Source organism: Physella acuta, unplaced genomic scaffold (genome assembly GCF_028476545.2).
Source record: "Physella acuta isolate Inbredline_101_S28 unplaced genomic scaffold, ASM2847654v3 ptg001201l, whole genome shotgun sequence".
NCBI classification, from domain to species: Eukaryota; Metazoa; Mollusca; class Gastropoda; family Physidae; genus Physella; species Physella acuta.
This window is the reverse complement of record NW_026732718.1, coordinates 85,071-106,047: the sequence shown is the minus strand read 5'-3', so window position 1 is coordinate 106,047 and position 20,977 is coordinate 85,071. Positions and strand designations below refer to the sequence as shown.

Here is a 20,977-nt window from a genome sequence, read left to right as displayed (position 1 = left end):
GTGCCCAACCACTCGACCAGTGGTAATAGTTACCTCCTGTAAGTTTAAAGTCGGTTCAAACTAAATTATCTGCCCCTAAGCCTGTCGCGACGTGGGATCGTTCGCTTCACTGCGCGCGGCAAGAGAGAGGCGAGCTACGCGTCGCTGGTTTTTTTTCTAATGGCTCGCAGAGGAGAATTATATATATAGATTATATAGCGGTCTAAAATGCTCAATAAAATGTTTCCATTGATCAATTTAGTAATAATAACAATTGAATATTCTATGGTCATCCAAAAGAAAGCTTCCCTGAAAATTTCAGCGCGCTAGCTAACTGGGAAGTGCCAGAAATTTCGATCGCAAGATTTGATTGGAAAAACAAACAAACAAACAAACAGAGAAAGCAAGTTAAAGAAAACGTGGGAAAAATACAACCGAGATTTAAACATACACCTCTGTATAAAGCCCATCAACAATGTAAATGACGCTGTTGAATTATATGTTAGCTAAAACCAGTTTCCACTCTCTATACGGTCAAAAACTCGCCACAGGCGCTTAGCCCGACGCCCTAGTGACGATAAAACGGTGTGAACCTAATGGCCTGAGTCCCCCTTCCACTCCACCTCCGTGTCTGGGGACGTTGAAATATGCACGAGCGGCTATCTGACCACAGATGGCTTACAAATTCAAGATAGCAATTCTAATTGAGATACAATCTATCTGACCACAGTCGGCTTACAGATTCAATATTGCAATTCTATTAGAGATACAATCTATATGGCCAGTCACCTCATAGATCCAGATCCAATAATTTTTACTTGAGCGGCTATATGACCAAAGTCAGCTTATAGATCCGATATTTCATCATTTCTATTTCCGAAACATCCTCCCCCCCCCCCCCCCCCCCACCATGAAATAGAACTTTCACAGAAGTCCGTCCGTCGTCGTCCCCCCCCCCCCCCCCCTCCCCCGAAAAAAATAGTCTGAGATAAAACACTCATCTGACCATTTCTATTTGAGCAGCACTTGACTTAAGTCAGCATTTATAGATCGGATATTTCACTTTTATTTTAAACAACATCTGACCTAAATCAACATACAGATCCAACTACTTGATGACACTGCCGTATCCTTACAGTCGAATGTTAATCGTGCGTCAGACGGATCCGTCTGAGTGCGCCGTGTTGGTCTCTCCCCCGGCCGGTTGACACGGTATCGTTCATAATGTGACACACAATCCTGGCACGCCCCGCCGTGCGGTAAAGTGTGGTGGTTTTTTTTTTTCAAACGTCTCCTAACATTTTTTTTTTAAAACTTAGCCCCCGCGACACACAGGGAATACGTAATGCACCGGGTGAGTCGAGGCTACGATCGAACAGCTGGTGTGTTCGTCTGATCAATACAGACGCCATTTCCGCGTGCCGAGGTGGAGCTACTACACACAATAAACAAAACGCCGTGTAGCCAGTGTCTAGACTTAGGACACACGAGTCGGGGTTAGGCTATACTAGATCTAGCTACAGGCACAGGAGAGGTAGGTGGATCTATGTAGTGGATGGGATACGACTGGGTATGGGGACAGTCCTGTGTCGTCCTTAGCTAGACAACCTAGCGGATATAGAATCATAGCTGTGTTGTGTATACCGTTTTCTGTTAACTACCGTGAACTGTGCATAGGCCTACCTTCAAAATGCATTCTATTTTGGAAATGTTTCATGAACTGAAAACGTAAAGTTTGGGTAAGTATAATTAAAATACGCGCTAAATAACTAAGAACTACTTTCAAAGGTGCATCTGTCTGGATTTCTTTGTAAACAAAACAGTCAGGTGGTGTGCTGTGTTTAAAATATTTATGGCGATGAAAATGTGCTCAACCTAGCCGAACCATTGCACTAGTTTTCACTGCAGGACAAATCTATAACGCCTGTACCCACAATTCCTCAAATAGCGTACCGAGTGTCGCATTGGTGTAGGCTAGGCCTATAGGCCCTAGTTTTAAATAAATACATCAATTGTGATCAATACGGTAAGTGTTTTATCTTTGATTGTTCTTAGAGTCGGGAGAAATTACTTTTTTTAGCAACTAATATTAATTATTACCACACAACAGCAACAGGAATAAACTTTTTTTTTTAAATGAAGGTAAATATATTACAGTTACCGTTAGTTCTAATAACGGCGCTATGTTGGCCTAAATAAGCTCTCACATTACCAGCAATTGAACGCATTGTTGATTACCATTATCACCTGACACAGACAAGGCCCATTAAATTATGCAGGTAAATCGCTGGCTGAAAACGTCTGACATTAAGATTAACTACCCCCAAGGTAAACATTGAAGGGCATAAAATTTGAATAGTTAGTATAAAAATAAGATTTGGGTTTGGCTAGGTTTATTGAGAATATGATATAGCTTTGAGTCGTTATATAAAGTCGGATTATCATTTATAAAGTAGGCTATTATGTTATAAGTAACGTCGAAAATGTGGTAGGTAATCTGAATAAGATGGGACGGAGTGGTCTAGCGGTAGAGAGCTGGACTGCTAACCCGTAAGTTTCGAGTTCGAATCAGGGTTTAAGTCCACGGGTACCTAAAGACGGCTGAGCATAGCGCTGACCATACTATCTCTTCATATGCCGAGGTCACAGAAACAAGTGAATTCTACTTCACTTGCCCTATAGACCGTCATGTTTGAAAAGTTAACTATACTTTCTTTACTTTTTATCTGAACAAGAAAATCAACTCAATGTGACCTGTCTGGGTAGAGATTTTCAATTAATGATGCTGTAGAAATAAGAGATTTAATTAAAGAGGGATAACTGGTTCAACTTGTCAAAAATGCTAGTTTCCCTTTCCAAGTCTTGTTGGATATAATGATTATCTGGGCCATGATCTTTCCCTCCTTGTCTTGTTCACACATTGATTCTAAGAGAGGGGAGGGGGGGGGGGGGCAGGAAAAATGTTTTGAACTAATACTACTTTGACTATTGTCTTTACATCGTCGTTGACTATTGATTTTTTTTTATTCCAATGGGATGAGACTTAAATTTAATTGTAATGAAATTTCTGTGTGTATATATTTTACAAATAAAATAAAAAATCGATATGCTGAGACTAAGAATAAATAACGCAGCAACTAGAACACTCGTTATGTCAGTTACATGAAATGACCGACAGTGAGGTCGCACAATATGAACATGGGGTCTAGAATAGTACCCCCACCACCGGTCAGTGTCTTTCAAACATATCGGGGGAGAGGGGGGGGGCACTAGGTGGTTACCCCCCCCCCCTAAATGTCTTAAAGAAACCCCTATAAATTACCCCCCACCCCACATGGCAATAATCCCATCTCTAGTAAAACAATAATTCTACATGTTACTGGTACACCTCCCAGCAAAAAGCGTGCCTCATACACTCTGGTAGTGTATTAGAGTCCCATTGTCATGGAGGTGTGACGCTATAAATGTAAGGAACGTAGTCCACAGCACACAGGTGTATAGTACAAGGGACGGGGAATGTTATGGTAATGTTCCTTAATGTTACCAGAGACATCTCTTTGAAGGGACGGGGGGAAGGGGGAGATAGAGACACCCCCCCCCCCCCCCCACACCCACAAACCGAACGACAGCAAAAATATAAAAGTTGTATAGAAAATACATATATATTTTAATCACCGTCCGCTTTCACACTCACCCCCCCCCCCAAATAATTTGAACCCCACCCCCCCACCCCCCCCCCACCAACGGAAAAATATGAAAGAAACTCTGAATGTTTAGATTTTTTGACACCACCACAAGACACGGTTACCTAACCTATGATGCCTCTGTTACTTTGACTGTGCATGATACTACAACAGCAGGACGTCTCTATTTCCTCTATAGTAAAGCGTTATTATAACACGAGAACACCCACAGAATATCACATTTCTATGGACTGACTTTATCTCCGCCCCCTCTAAATCTCGACACTAGTACCACAAACCATGTTTTAAGTTCTGCTTATCCTATAGTCATACCTGCAATTGTCTGGATAATAATAGACTGCTATCAGTGTTTCAGTTCTACCTAGCATAGGCACTAGATTCTAGTGATAAAATTTTATGTAGATTTCTTTAGTATCATGACGTGTGACGTAAAGGGTATGATTACATTTTTTTATAGCTTCTCTACTTGAATACATTCAGATAGGTGCAACAATACAGCATTTAAGTTAGTCCACGCAGCAACGATATACATTAAGTGTGTGGTTAAGGGACGCGATGGTGTGTGTGGGGGGAGAGGGGGTGCAGTGTGCCGTAACATCTCGGTGTTGGTTGATGGGCCGTGACATGCTGACAGTGGCCGTAAATAAAGCTGTCAATATCCTACACTACATAGGTAAAACGTGCACCGTTCTTTCTTCTGGATGGGACAGTTTCAGGTAGACCTTCACTAGGGCGCTTTATAGGGCTTGTTTTACTTCATGCATTTAACATATAGTTCAGTCAAACGTGCAGTAACAAGTTTTTCATTGTATCGGCATCACAGGTAGGTTATTTAGGATTAACTAAATTATTTCAATAAGATCAAAGGTATGAATCTGGTGAGACTAGACGCACTGCTGGCCAGCGGACCTCATGAGGTTCCCACTATGTGACTCACTATGTATAGATTTATTATGTCACGTGAACTTTAAACAGCATTGTGTGCTCCGTAAAGTATGTATGCTAGTAATTAATTTGTGTAGATGTGTAAATATTTTTTATAGATTATTATTATTACAGATATCTGAAGTTTTCAAATCGGTATTCAATGTTAAAATAAACATGATTTAGTTACCTATTAACTCATCGGTAATGTACGCGTGTGTTGCATGTGTTGAGGGTCGGATATTGTTGTGTATGGGTGTGTTGTATGTGGTCAGGGTTGTAAGTGGGCAGCGTTGTATGTGTTGAGTGTCAAATATTGTTGTATGGGTGTGTTGTATGTGGCCAGGGTTGTATGTGGTCAGGGGTGTATGTGTTGAGTGCCGGGTATTGTTATATGGGTGTGTTGTATGTGGTCAGGGTCGGATATTGTTGTAGGTGTGTTGTATGTGTTGAAGGTCAGATGTTGAATGTGTTGTAATCGTTGCCGTGTCAGCACTATCACCAGGCTAAAAAGGTCTGATATTGTTGTACGTGTGTGTTGTATGCGTTGAAGGTCTGATATTGTTGTGGGTGTTGTATGCGTTGAAGGACGGATACTGTTGCATCGATTCTTTTGTTTCTCTACCACGATGATAGAAAAAAACGTGACCGAGATCAATAATTATTATATTTATAGACGTATTGTGTTAGCCCGAGCTTTCAATAATATCCTCGTTTTATACACTATCGATTACAGCGGCTTAACAGTTGGAAGTAAAGAACGGGCTCGATTATAATACACGCTGAGGACTACGGTTTTAACCGTGAATACCTCTCACTAGAACAGGGGTAAAAAAGGCAGTAAGTTATTTCAACCACTAGAACAGGGGCAAAAAAGGCAGTAAGTTATTTCAACCACTAGAACAGGGGCAAAAAAGGCCGTTATTTCAAGCACTAGAACAGGGGTCAAGAAGGCGGAAACTAAAGGGACAAAACTTGATAGACCGTTGTTATGGTAGAGCTTTAAGGCAGGTACTGGGTCGTCCTCTGTCCCCCATGTACTTTTCTTACCGGAGGATAAAGTCTGTACCGGACAATACACATCGTTGCATGTGATGGGTACTGGCCATACATCCCGAATGTGATGGGTACTGGCCATACATCCCGACATTAGCGATGGTCAAATAGGTGATGGGTACTGGCCATACATCCCGAATGTGATGAGTACTGGCCATACATCCCGACATTAACGATGGTCACACATGTGATGAGTACTGGCCATACATCCCGACATTAACGATGGTCACACATGTGATGAGTACTGGCCATACATCCCGACATTAGCGATGGTCACACATGTGATGAGTACTGGCCATACATCCCGACATTAGCGATGGTCACACATGTGATGAGTACTGGCCATACATCCCGACATTAGCGATGGTCACACATGTGATGAGTACTGGCCATACATCCCGACATTAGCGATGGTCACACATGTGATGAGTACTGGCCATACATCCCGACATTAGCGATGGTCACACATGTGATGAGTACTGGCCATACATCCCGACATTAGCGATGGTCACACATGTGATGAGTACTGGCCATACATCCCGAATGTGATGAGTACTGGCCATACATCCCGAATGTGATGAGTACTGGCCATACATCCCGAATGTGATGAGTACTGGCCATACATCCCGAATGTGATGAGTACTGGCCATACATCCCGAATGTGATGAGTACTGGCCATACATCCCGACTGTGATGAGTACTGGCCATACATCCCGACTGTGATGAGTACTGGCCATACATCCCGAATGTGATGAGTACTGGCCATACATCCCGAATGTGATGAGTACTGGCCATACATCCCGAATGTGATGAGTACTGGCCATACATCCCGAATGTGATGAGTACTGGCCATACATCCCGACTGTGATGGGTACTGGCCATACATCCCGACTGTGATGGGTACTGGCCATACATCTCGACATTAGCGATGGTCACATGACACACAGCTACACGCGATGAGTCCAGGCCACACCCCCATAATCATGCGTTAGTCACTCACTCTATGAGACTTCTCCACAGGACAGCATTGTCACCCCCCCCCCCCCCCCCCACTTCGCCCTTCACCACACAATCGTACATTACTTGATAACTTTTTTTACAACGTTCCTTTTTTTTCATGTATTGTACGTTTTAACTGTTATAAAAAATTAGTTGAACTAATTCAGTTTTTTTAAACTAACGTTTTTTTTTTTGTTTCAGATTTAATGTAATATGAAGCCACATATGGAAGAAGGAAAACCATTTCGCCTCCAATATAGACCTAAAGCGGGATAAATTAATATGAAACAGTGCCATCTTGCCTTTGACAGAGAACTTCAACTACACAAATAAACAATGTGATCGTTTTCGATATAAAGATTCACATTCACAAAACATGGCCTTAACGAATGTTGATTCCAACGTGATTATTTTCTGAAACGGAAGTGATATATCCACACTTCAACATTTCGACATTTTTCGGATAAAAGAAACGAATGGATAGCAGCGACCCTAGCGGCGCGCAAGAGTCCCAGGCGACACTGCTGTTTTGTCGCATGTGCCAGGCTGTTTACAGGCAGCCGAAGCTGTTGCCCTGCCTGCACAGCTTCTGCAGGCCGTGTATCGTCAACGCCGTCAGCCACTCGGCTGCTGGGGGCACCGTGGTCGTCTGCCCGCAGTGCTCCTACCAGGCCAGACTGCCGCCCAATGGCATTGTCGGGATACCGGACAACCCGTTGCTCAACAGGTTGTGTCAGGTACGCTCTAGAGCTTTCACTATCTTTCCTTGGGTTGTATTTAAATATTATCGCAAGATCAATGTTTCAGAATAAAACTTAAGACTTAAGGGGTTAAAATTTTTTAGCTGTTTATCTAATCAGAAACTTCTCAATATCAAATCGTTGATATTGTATATAATTTAGGGTATAATGTATGTATTTTTAAGATATTCCTCCCTAAATTTTCAACAGTTTTAAAACTTGAACTCACAAAAACAGCTGACTATAGTTAAATTTTCCCCCCACAGCAATACCTGAGTGAAGTTCAAACTCACCTCGTGGCCAGATCTCTACAAGCCGACCCCAAAAGCCTCTCGCCCAAGCCGTCAGAGTTCACCGCCCTCCGCTCCAGGCTGAGCGAGGAACTGACCCACCCCAAGTTCACACCCTCGGACAGCCCCAAGCGCAGCCACAGCAGCGGCAGCTCCCGACCCTCGTCGGTCGGCAGCGCTGAAGACGTTGCGGACACGGGTCTATCGGCCGACGTCTTCACGGTGGACCGTGGACCCTCCAGCAACACGGCGACCACCATCGAAGCGATACGGAACATGAGCCGGATCCAGACCAAGATCATGAGTCTGCAGGGCCAGGCTCTGAAGGTGACCTACGCCATCGACCAGGTGAACCAGAGCATGATTGAGTGGCACCGCCACAAGGAGGACCTCAAGCGTGCCGTGGAGAGACGCTCGGCCCAGTTCCAGTTCTACATCAAGAGAATGGAGCACCAGCTCCTCAATCAAATCGACAGCAAGATGTCCGACGACCAGTTCTACGGGGAGTCGGATCAGAGTAAGACGGAGCTGAGGAAGAACCTGAAGAACATCCTGCACGAGGTGAGCGTGCTCAAGTGTGTCCAGGACTTGGGTAAAGATGCCGAGGTCAACACGCTGAGTCCAGCAGTGCTGAGCAAGTCGGTTGGCATGACGGAGGTCAAGCTGAAGAAGTTACACTATGATATTATTGTCCCGGCTAAATCTTTAGAAGAACTTGTTAACGAGGCCTTTGGTCATGTGGCCTTAGCATCAGAGGATACGAGTGTCTTTGCCCCAGAGGTGTTGGACTTTACAGACATTCAGCTGGGGCTATCCTCGGATAGTCCTGTGAGGGATAGTTCAAGTGTAACTTTGGAAGAGGAGGTTGAGCGTGTTTCGAAGGAAGACGATGAGGTCGAGAAGTCAAAGAAAAGGTCTAGTGAAAGAAGGTCCAGAAGGCACAATACAGATTTGGGCTTAGAGTCGACTGATGTCAAGGAGTATCTCGCTCAGTTCCAAACTGCAAGGGAGACTTTCAGGAACAGGAGGAAGGAAATCTTACAACAGGGGCAACTAGCTAGGGAGGATGCTTCCCCCATGAGGCACGAGGTCAAGACACGGCCGAGATCAAATTCCAGAAACGGCCGTGTCCAGTCTCTGGACAGGTCCAACATACCCATGACCAGAGGTAGGTCACTTCTGCCCAGCCGTATGGCGTACGATGAGCGGCAGACTCAGAACACCGCGGGGGCTGCGTCAAACCCGTCATCAGAGACGATGATACAGTACCAGTTTGGTGCGGCATCCGGGATGAGGATCGACGACATCAGCCTGCCATCTCCTGTGATAGAGGAAGCCTCAGTCCCCAGTTCCCCCATCAAACGGCTGGTCAAGCAAACATCAGACCCGCGGTACTCAGCAGACAGAGTGTCCTCCCCTGAAGAGGCATCTGGTTCAGACATATTCCCAGGCCATGACCATTACCAGACTTCCGTCAGACGACACTCCTCAGACCAAGTCTCTCCCCTGATGTTAAAAGATTATGTTCCTTTAGAAATACACAAAAGTGACCCCAGCTCTCGGCCTGTACGCAGGGCTATCAGCTCAGCCTCGGATAGGAGATCAAAAATAGAATACCTGCGAGAAAACTGGCAGAGAAGGAAGGAGATACTGAAACAAAGTGAAGGGTTTGTGAGCTCAGATAGTCAACACACCCGGCCTTTGGTTATGCTCATATCCACCAAAACACCGCCCCAATCACCACTACAAGCCAAGCCTACAATCACAACCATTGAGGAGCACAACACAGAGAGCTACCCCACACATGAGGGCACGTCTCCGCCCCTGTCGCCTCGTCACATCGCGAGCCCCATCCAGCATGTGAGAAGTGGGTTCTCAAAGTTTCAATCCTCCAGCCTGGACAGTGGGGGCAAATACACTAGTGATGACAGTGTAGGCAGACAGAGAACAGAGAGTGCGAAGAGTGAACTCTCCAAGCAGGCTGAAGATTCAACCAATCGTCAAGTTTTTAACAAAACAGAGGTTAAGATAGACAATAGAGCAGAAGAGGAGACAAAGATCTCAGATAAGCAAACAGCTGAAACACATAAAACTTTAACCCGTGAAATTACTCCTGAAACAATTCCTGTAGTTCAAACAAATATAGTGCAAGAGGAACAAACTAATATAGTACAAAAACCAACAGAGGTTACAAAAACAGAGAGCACTGTCATGACTAAAGAACCAGTTACATCCCCAGTCACGGCCTCGACAACCACCAGCAAATACGCAAGAAACACCACGGTCAAGCCTAAAACAGACAGCATTGACGTGATGGCCCTGATTGCCAACTTCTACAAGGCTGGCTCCACCACAACACAAACATCAACCACCACCACAGCAAGCGTCGCTACTGGACAAACATCAGTGTCCGTTACCTCCTCCACTAGCTCAACACCAACAACCTCAGCTGAAAGCAACGCACCAACAGTGACAAGTCCAACTTCAAATTTAGAACTCAGGTACCAACAAATCAAATCTCGTTACAGTTCTATATTTGCAACAAGCTCAACTACCGCCACTACCACATCAGAGTCCAACAAGTCCACAGCCGCTGGGGACACTTCCACACCAGTGACCACAAGCACCCAGCCGCCTCCTGCAGTTACAGGGTATGTGAGAAAATATGAACCTATAGGCCCACGGTATGGCTCCAGTTATTCAACAAGAACCACAACCTCAGCCGCTACAACTTCTGCTGTAACTGACAATGGTCAGCAACCCAAAGATGTGGCCAGCACCACATCTACCACATCTACCACTGCGACTACTGAGAACCAGCAAGTGCCAGCAACAACAGGATATGTACGAAGATTTGAACCAATCAGACCACGATACAGTTCAAGCTACCTATCCAGCACAGCAGCTTCAACAGCGCCTGCTGCTCCAGCAACAAAGGAACCAGACAGTGTTCAAACTGAAACTAACACTGCCACTACCACGACACCAGAGACCGCTACTATCGACCAAACTTCCACAGAAAGTGCGAGTCGCTACGAGCCACGACGGTCCCGTTACACTGCATCAGGTTTCAACAGAAGACATACAATAGAAGTCGGTAAAAGTGACATACAAGAAGCCCTAGCCCTCAACTCCAGAAACGGTGCCTCGGTAACCCCTATGCAACCACCCATCACAACATCATCCACCAGCAGCGCAGCCCAACCCAGCAACATCATCATCCAGACAACAGAACCAGAGGCGGACATGACCAAGGTAACGTTTAAAATTGGCCCCAGAGGCGGGGTCACCAAGTACATTCCAACACCCCTCAACCTGGAGCCACTGGAAGAAGGCTCCGTGCTAGAGAGCCAAAGCCCAGTCAAGAAAGGTACCAGCATCTCTGCTGCCATCGCCGCCATTAGGTCGCCCTCGCCTTCTTTGTCCCCAACATCTCCCAGTGGTGGGGATAAGAAAGGCAATCTGAGAGAAATCGCAAGAAAAAAGAAAGAAAGATGGAGACACCTGACAATACACTAAGAACCATCAGGAAGACTACCTACTACATTGGATAGCTGAACAGCCCACGACATTGAATAGAAAAACTATCTACGACATTGGATATCAAAACTACCTACTACTTTGGATAGCTAAACAGCCTACGACATTGGAAAGCAAAACAACGTATGACATTGGATAGCAAAACTACCTTCAATTTTGGATAGCAAAACAAAAACAACCTACACCAGTGGATAGCAAAACAGAAACAACCTACGACACTGGATAGAAAACAGCCAATGACTGAAAACAACATTCCACGAAGGGCCAACCAGCCAATAACAACAAGGTGTTTATTCGTACTTATGTCTTTCTTCAAAGATAAAATTACTACTCAAATTATTCTTTAGAATGTACTCAACCATGTTTCAGCTTTTGTACTTGAATTTTGCGAAGCTTACATAATTATGTATACTGTAGATATTAAAAGATCTGAACATGCCTATATTTCTTACAAATATTCTTAGCGTATATCACTTAACTGCAAGCAATACTTTCTTCTAATGAACTGTGATCTTTTGTGTTTTGCCCTGTGTATCATATCATTACAAATTATAAACTGTTACGTTCGCACATATAAATATGCTATTGTCATATGGTGCTATATATGATTGCTTACTACTGCCTAATATGTTTTAATTGTTATTGTCTATATAAAATAAATTATAGTTAGAACAAAATTTTGTGTATACATTATCCCTCATATAACTCCATTATTTTAATGTCAACATAAAACACACTAATGTAGGAATTTAAATATAATTTAAATACTGATATGCATGTTAATATGAACGTGCTAATACTTATTTTTAAACTGAGTATCAAAGTGTGGATGTTAAAACTTTAAAAATGTATCTTAAGAACCTTGACTATAAAATGATTAAAACTATGATTAGTGAATCTACACTGAACACATGATGAGCATGAGAAACAAATTTCAAAGAGCAATGAACAAGTGAGATTAACAGTTAAATCTTCCTACATTAAACAGCTAGCTAAAGTAAAGATTAGGGATTTAAAAAAAAACTTTCATTTCTTTGACAATACATATCTTTGTAAATATATATTCAAGTGACTGTACTAAAGTTGTATGCCTAGTTTAGAAATATTATAAGCATCTACATGCTTGTAGTATAAGAAATGTACAAACTGTTACTTCTATTAGCTTTTATACTGTTTAGTATTCACTGGATTTAGAGGATTTTAATGAGCATATCTGCATATTAAAAGTATGACAAATCAAAGTGATTTACTGTGCCTAAGAGGACCTAGTTATGTTGCTTCTGGATAAGCTCTTTTTTTGTATATTTCGAGTAAAATTTTTGACAATTTTGTTTCCTTATTCTTGTTATTATAGTCCTAACTTTCACTGCTTGTGCAATTATTTAAAGCATATTTAAAAAATAAAATTATTTAAACTGTTGCTGCTAGTTTGTTGCCTTTTTGTGTACATTTTAACAAATTGAGACCTATGTGTGAGATAACACTGTCTAGTAACTGGATGGATTAGTAAAGCAACCTGTATGATCTTCAGTCAAAAAGGTAAAATAATGCACAAATCTCATTTCTTAAAAGGCTTTGCATATGGAAATTAATGTGGAAATATAATGCCCAACAAATTTTCTTTTTAAATACTTACATCAGCTACCCATTAGCTAGCTGAGTGAAAACTGGGACTTTCTAAATTGGATTTGGGAGCTGAGTTCAAGACTATTATGGGTGTCAGAAATTTGCTCAAATGAGAAAAATGCCCAACAATACCACAAAATTTATCTCACTAAGCACAGTTTGATCTAACTAGACATGCCCAAATTCGAACACTATGCAAGAGTTAGGAATAGAATATTTTTGAGTCAAGGGAGACAACGCCTATCTAAAAATAACAAAAACTATGTACCCAGCAAAAGTTGGTAGGAGTGACTTACCTTTGTGTCCAAGTTTCTTGTTGATGAAACCAAACACTCCCCAGCTCTCCTTCAACTCCCTCTGTTGCTCCTTCTCCATTGCTTTCTTTTCCATGTGCTTTTGTCTCTTCTCCAGTTTTTTCATGGCATTGAACAGGTCAGCATTTCCTGACAACTCTTTCAGTTCCATGATCTTATCAAGGGATTTACCTTTAGACATATTTACTTTAAATTAGATTTGTTAAATAAAATTGCTTTGTTTCTCTTCATTTCATGCTAAATATTAAAGCATCTAAAATGTTTTTAAAGAAATTATTTTTTTACATTCTAAAAAGTATTAAAATTTGTTGTAATTAAGCGACACCATTTCTATTACTTTTTTTCTAAGAAAACTCTTGTTTTATTTTATTGTTTAAAAAAATGTAAAATCAAATCTAAACCAAGAAAAATTACAATAAGTAGACAAGGTTTACATTGTGCACTTAGTCAAGAGTAGCTGACTATTTAATACTTTGATTTAAAACCTTAATCTGAAGCCACAGTTTTTATAATTAAGTAACCTTATAACAAGTGATATAGAACTGAAGCTGATAAAAACTAAAGCAGGAATCAATGGAAATCCAGCTTATGTGTTTTAGACACTACAAAATATATACACAAAACATTCTAAATATAATGAATATGTAGTATTTAATGAATCAACTACTAAAAACAAATAAGGGAATAACATAAGAGGTTATTAGAAAGTGTTCCTTCAGTTAAGTACTGTAATGAAATAATGGATGTTACTTCATTTTTATAATAATTAGATCTGTTAGTATTTTTTGTTGTTAACAAACAAAACCTTCTATAGAACTGATGGATGATATTCCATGGGTTACAATACTTTGTCATCTCTGACACAAAATTATGGTACTAGTACACTGGATTAAACAAGTGATTAATTGACCAGAGTGGTAGTTTGGCTGTAAGTTAATGGTAGCAGACACCAGGAGAAGCAACAGCACATGGAGGGGTGGTGCTTTGTTTTTAAAAAATAGTACAGCTTATGTCACAGGTCACCGAAATCACATGCAACAGAAGAAAACAGAGACAATCTGTTTTTTAAAACTGATTTCACTGCAGTAGCTACAACAAGCAATGTTTTCCCAGAACCAGAACACATTAAACAAATGACTTTGTATTACATCAAACAGTAGAACTTACCTTGTGGTAAGAGAAGAATGGGCACAGGCTCAGCTCTGCCATCACCTTTTGGACCCAAACCTTGACCGGTGATGTAACCCATTTTAGCCATTAATTTGGACCCAATCCCCTATAAAAAAAATCAGTCAAGGATTATATTTATAGTAATAAAATTCATATACAAGAGACAATGTACTAAACCAACATATGTTCACATTCTCTTTCTTAGATAACCTCTAAATCCAGACAGACTGCAACAAGTTGTAAAATTAAGTATTTCAATTATATTTCCAGCCATTAGATACATTTGTTTCCATCATGTTTCTACTTCCTCCACCTTGTAAATAGCACCATCTGGTTTGGGTGCTAGGGGTGAATAAGCCAGGGGACACCCTATTGCAAGGATCTCAACTTTTGGGTTAGCAAGTGTGTTCTTCACATTTTTTACTCAAATATCTTCATATGCTTTTATAGAACAAAAAGGAAGGATAATCACTTTATCCAACAAGTAAATATTAGGCCACCAACAAGTAAGTCTAGTGGTATAGAACAACAGCAATGTAAGTAGAACAATAAAGACAAGTCACTAACCTTGGTGTGTGTTTCCCAAGCTCCCAATTTATCAGTTGTTTGTGCTGGCTTCCACAGGTAGACTGGTACATCCCCATCATCATCATCAGGGTCTGCCTGCTGGCCTGAGGTTCCTTCACCACTGTCAGAATCACTGCTTGAATCATCTGCATCAAGTATTAAATAAAGCGGTTACAACATAAAACTCTTTAAAACGTACTTGTTTCTACAGTAAAAGCATTAAAATGTGTGTAAATACTTTCTCAAATTAAAATGAACTATATTATGTCTGTAAAGTACTATGGTTATAAATGTCAGTTAGATATTATGGTTATAGTTGAGGTGAGTGATGAGCTCAGATTTTGGGTTAGGGATGCAATATTATCAAAGACATAATACAACCTACTTTATATTTAGTAAATACCAAAAAAAATTTTAAATTTTTTTTAAAAGTTTATTCTTATCCCTTCAAGCTCCCAGTATTCAGTCCATTGGCTTATGGCACCTTAATGATGCTTACAGCAATTGATAATATTTACTCCATTTCTAATCTAGGTCATGATATCAACAGAGCTACCATTAAAGTTCTGTTTACTTCTTGCAGATTTTATATGTAGTTGATTTTACAATTTCTTACTAACACTGCAGAATCGAATTCAGCAGCCATGTCTAACAGACATAAGTGTATAAAATAATTTTAAAAATAAAAGTTTTTTCTAACACTAGTCTAATCTAAGATTTTTTTTATCAAAATGGGAGATAATTATACCATCAGACAACTTATTAGGCAGGTGAGCTATTGTACGCTGACCACAACTCACCAAGTGGAAGTACATGTTCCACAAGGACAGTAGCCTCAAGTTTCTGGGCATCAAACTGGACGTTGACCTGGTGGTCATCACATACATCAGTTATTGTCCCTGGGTACCAGACATCGTCTGTGTATTTAGCCAAACAACGACAGCCTGAACAGATTTTGCTGGAAAATAAAAAAAGTTTTTATGAATGAAATTTGGCTGCAGGGTAAAAGATTTATCTATGAATTGCGCTACATTTTTACTACTCATTTTTTTTTAAAGAAAAGCAATAATACTTCAAAAATATGTAACAATCTTGCTATTAAAAAATTATAACAAAAGTACTATAAAATGTTTACAGAGCTTTTTATATTTATTCTGGTTTTCCAATGCAAACAAAATTATGTTACACACTATGTAAACACAACAAAAATTGAATAAATTGTACAAAAAAATGGTATTTTTCAAATTAACCAGAGCACAAAAATTGAATTTAGCAATGTAAAACTATACTTCAGTTTATTTTAAATTGCAGTAGATGCAGAAACAAATATTTTAATACAACAGAAACAGAAATAAATATTTCATTTTGTATAAGTAACTGGTCTAAACAAAAGCAATACTGACATGTATGATCATAAGTCTTAAGTCTGGCTATTTGACTCACTTTTAATTCTCTCACTGACTTCTGACACTAACTTTTTATTATCATACTGACTTTAATTCCGATAGTGACTCTGAATGCTGTTGTTGACTTTTGTAGTGAAACTAGCTGTGACATGACAAAAAGAAGTTAAAAAAATTACCTGTGATCCGGTTCAGCGTAGGGCTTTAGCTCTGACACTGCAACAGGATGACCATGAGATCGTCTGGAACATAACTGTATATGTCAGGTAGATAACCAGTTTCTAGGTTCTACTTAGCATTACCTCCCCTCTCTTTTACTTATATTCTTCTCCCCAAACGCCACCCCCCCACACACACTGTAGGGCACTACTAATGTAGTATATCCACAACCAGCATCCCCACTAGCATATACCAATAGTATCTACCACTAATGTAATACATCCACAACCAGCATCCACCACTAATGTAATACATCCAGCATTCACAGCTTATGTACTACATCCACCATTAGCATCCACACCTGATAAAGTAACTCAGCCACCTATGCTCCTATTGAGTCCTATGTAGAGACAAGCCTTATAGACCAATAGACACATTTTAACATTTAGGAAACAAAGTATTCTATAAAAAAACAATACATTTTCTTCTTCTCAATGTATATGAAGTGGATAGAATTCACCAGCACCTTACCTACAATCATCATCTGAAAATCTGCAATCTCCATCCATGTAAAACTTACATGGAATAAGGGATGGATGAACAGGATTAAGAAAAATAACTCGCACCTAAAGAATAAAAGAGTGGTTATTATGGATATTGTATTAAGAAAAACTTCAGTACAGATTTATTTCACAACAATCAAAGCAGGCTTTTATAAAAAAATTATTTCATTTAACCTGTTTCCTTCATACTTAAAATTATTTTTTATTACAGCCAATTAATAATTCTAACCAAAATTCTTTTTTCTAACCTTAAGTTAAAAGTTTTTTTTTTACTGTGTATATTTAAATGAATAACCGATATCCACAAAATAAACTTACCTTATGATTACTAATATCATCGTTTTCAGAGGGTGGATTAACAGACCAAATCATGGCATTGCCATAATGGTGACCTCCCCACTCATGATAGAAGGGGGCCCGGCATTTTGTTCCAATCAGTTCAGAAAAGTAAGATGAATCCAACTCATCACTAGAAACATCTGAACTATCCTCACTGCTTTCTTCTTCCTCATTATTTGTTTTACTATTTTTGCTGTACACACTTTTTGAATTGCCACTAGTTTCTGGTTGGCCACTTAATGCTGCCTAAAATCAAAATGAAAAAATTGTAAGAGGAATAAGAAATAATGCAAAAATTAAAATCAACCAATTATCATGAAGAGAAAATAGAAATACAAAAGTCATTACTTGAAAAGCACTGTACTCATCTAACTCCGGCTCTTTGGATGTAGATTCTGCATCAGTTGGATTCAATTCTTCAGCATCTTCAAGCTCTTTCAAAAGTCTAGCTTTCTTTATTTGCAATAAATTTTCTGCAGAAACAATATTAAAAAACATGTCATATGAACAGCCAAGTTCTCTAGTTACATCACTATGTTACATCACTAAATTAGAGAAGATATACACCATCACTGGCACAATGGGTCAAAAGCTCAAGACTAATAAGCTTCCCAGTGAATCAATAGTTTATAAGGTCAAGGCTAATGGGCAAATGGGTGCCATTTTGGTCAGGGTCATATGTCATGGCCCAAGAAAACTTAGTGATCCTGAAAAATAAAATTGACACACTATTTGAAAATAGAAATGCCTACCTTTGGTGAGAGAAATTAGTTCTTGTAAGTCATTTTTTAATTGGATGAGGTCATCAGAACCTCCAGCAGCCTGAATGGCTTGTTCAACTTGTGAAAGCTGAAAGAAAACGGTTGATTTTTATTTCATTTTAAGCAGATGATTTGTTACAACTTTCAGATTTTTTAACTGTTTTTAGTGGTTTTGCTAAAAGGATTATTTTTTTTTAATTTTTAAGCAACTGGTTCAGATCATATGTGTGTGCTTTATATTTTTCTGGTGTGTCCTATTTTCAAAATCATTGTTTACATCCACCATAATTTTGGAAGCACTAGTAATAACGACATTGATTTTCCATTGTTTTATCTACTTGATGTTTAAGCCCTAAGGGTGTTATACCAGATGTCTAATTAAAGTATTCAGAACTGCTGATTTATAATCAGTTAATTAAGACATCAACCGTGTGTGCATGCCCTAATTTGCTAATGGGTGGTTCATTAACACCCTAACTAACACTGTAACTGTAAGTGAAAGTTTTTCGTAAGTTGCTTGTGTTTTAAGAAAGCAAATAATATTAAAGTTATTAAAGTGTCTTAAAATGGGCGATTGTATCATAAACTAGTAGCTAGACTAGATTTAGGCTTATTATTTCATTCACATCTTTAGTTCTATAGCCTATTTACTATTTTATATATTATTATTAATATTATTATGTAGTAGATTCTAGAATTCTAGATCTAGTTAGTACTAGTAGATCTAGATCTAGCTAGATACCAGATTCTGCTTGACTGGACCACGGGTTTCCCACGGCCAACACTGGTCAGTTTCTGACCACAGCAAGGTTGATGAATGAGCGTAAGCTGTAAGCCGGGCGTAAGGTCACTACCCCAAACTACGGGTCAAACCCTAGGTGATTGTGCAGGTGGTAGTGGTAGTAACAACTGCTAACAACTACTAAACAACTAGACTTTACTAGACTAGAACTAGACTATATAAATAGTATTTATAGACCTAGATTAGATCTAGATTCGGTAAAATCACGATATAGCGTCGGTTATAATTCCGGAACTGTACAGCAGTAAAAAACAGTAAAACCATGGCGTAGTCTGTCGACCCGTTCCGGAAACCACCCGAATTACTGTAAACCATCATTTATTTGCCGCCATATTATTTTTAGTACATAATTTTTAAAAATGTGCAAGGATTGATTTTAGTTGCATTTTAAATACTGTTTTGCTAATTATTTTGTATTTCTAATTATTTAAGTGTATGTGCTAATTATTGCTGCTACTAAACATTATTCTAGTTATTCTTACTACTTTTAACTTTAGTTAATCTAGCCTAATCGTCTTATTTACTAACAGAACTAGAGCTGGTTGTCGCAAATCTTCTGCAGGTTTTTTCTGTTTCTTAAAAAAAACATTAATTACTACATTCGACTTTATTAATAATATTTAGATTTACTAATTGTTGCTAATTTTTTGTCAGTTAAACATTAAATTAAGTTAAAACATTAATTTAATGCACTTGACTTTATTTTTCTTTCACCGGTCAAATAAAGTATGGTTTACAATAACGAATGTTACCGAAACTCAACGAACATTACCCAATAATTTCCGACGCTATATCGTGATTTTACCCTAGATTCTAGATCTAGACTCTAGATATCGATATAGAATCTAGATCTAGATCTAGATCTAGCTGAGCTAGGCAGAGAAACAGAAATCAGACAGCAGACACTAGACAGAGTTCGGCCTTCTAGGTCTACTTCCTAAAAAACTATTTTTACCTGTAATGAATAAAGTTCAAGAGAGGCTTCTTGTTCAGCTTCTTCATTTGTACTCATTTTAAAATTGAATATTTTCAAATTTTAATCAAATCTAAGATCTAGAATTATATAAAACTAAAATGAAACTGGTTGACAAAATGTGTTAAACGGAAGATTGGTTACGCAAAGGGGGGGTCAGTATGATTATTATCTCTATCCTAGAAAAATCGATTGGAGTAGCCTCCCATGCGCAAATATAGCAGACTACAAACAATAAACATCTTCCTGATCCTGCTTCGGCTTAGACTTTAGACTTGTGGCTGTCTTGTTCTGTAGTAAAAAAAAAATTAATAGTTAGATCTAGATTCTAGATCTAGATCTATTTAGTCTACAAATACAATCTACAACATAAATTCTTACATAAAATTATAAGTTAAAATTTTTAAAATCTAGATCTACACTCCACCCAATCATTGAAAATGCCTTGCAAGCTGGGAAAGAAGAGGAAGATTAATCAGAAGAATGGTAATGAAATGTCATTACCATAATATTTAATTTTATTATTTAATATAATAATATAGTAAATATATATCTAGATCTATCTATAATGATAATAAAATGGAGCTTACGTCAAGAATATTTATATTCAATACATTTCTAGAACAAGCAATAGACTGATGTCTACTTTACACAGCGATTCTTCCAGACTTTTTTTCTCCAGGGGGGGGGGGGGGCACTTGAAATTTTCGGGGGGCGGTAGACTTTCTTCGGGGGGGCCCCGAAGAGATGCCTGGAAGAGACTCTGTCTTTATGTGAAATTTTAATTAAAGAGATAATTTATACTTTGTACACCATGATTTTACGTGAAGTGTTATAAGTTTCTTTAATGCAAGTTGCATATTTCTGTAAATTCACCTGAAAATCAAAATACAATATTTACTTTTACCATGTCCTCTTGTAGTATTTTTCTTATTTTCTTTCAGAAAGTAACAAAATTGCCAAGTATAGAGCACCAAGGAATAGTCAATCTCAAAGTGACCAAATTTGTGATCAAAGTGGCTTAGTGCAGTAACTATGACATTTATTTATCATCAGTTCGTTCTAAGC

The 20,977-nt window shown here is 39.2% G+C and overlaps 2 protein-coding genes across 2 annotated transcripts in view; one reads left to right on the top strand and one right to left on the bottom strand.

Moving 5' to 3' along the window:
• LOC131957062 (zinc finger CCCH-type with G patch domain-containing protein-like) overlaps positions 1-20,002 on the bottom strand; it is a 46,023-nt gene extending 26,021 nt beyond the window's left edge. Inside the window, exons 1-10 of the mRNA XM_059321762.1 lie at positions 19,892-20,002; positions 18,126-18,222; positions 17,722-17,846; positions 17,353-17,619; positions 17,003-17,097; positions 16,492-16,554; positions 15,710-15,867; positions 14,910-15,055; positions 14,340-14,448; positions 13,155-13,343 (exon numbers count right to left, since the gene is read on the bottom strand). Of these exons, the coding sequence (XP_059177745.1) occupies positions 13,155-13,343; positions 14,340-14,448; positions 14,910-15,055; positions 15,710-15,867; positions 16,492-16,554; positions 17,003-17,097; positions 17,353-17,619; positions 17,722-17,846; positions 18,126-18,222; positions 19,892-19,948 (1,306 nt within the window). The 5' untranslated portion in view covers positions 19,949-20,002. The remainder of the gene's footprint in view (positions 1-13,154; positions 13,344-14,339; positions 14,449-14,909; positions 15,056-15,709; positions 15,868-16,491; positions 16,555-17,002; positions 17,098-17,352; positions 17,620-17,721; positions 17,847-18,125; positions 18,223-19,891) is intronic.
• Positions 1,500-12,652, top strand: LOC131957061 (serine-rich adhesin for platelets-like). The gene is made up of 3 exons (XM_059321761.1): positions 1,500-1,718; positions 6,864-7,399; positions 7,669-12,652. Exons 2-3 carry the CDS (start codon positions 7,139-7,141, stop codon positions 11,209-11,211), a joined length of 3,804 nt encoding a protein of 1,267 aa, XP_059177744.1. The 5' UTR covers positions 1,500-1,718; positions 6,864-7,138; the 3' UTR covers positions 11,212-12,652.
• Positions 20,003-20,977: the final 975 nt, after the last annotated feature.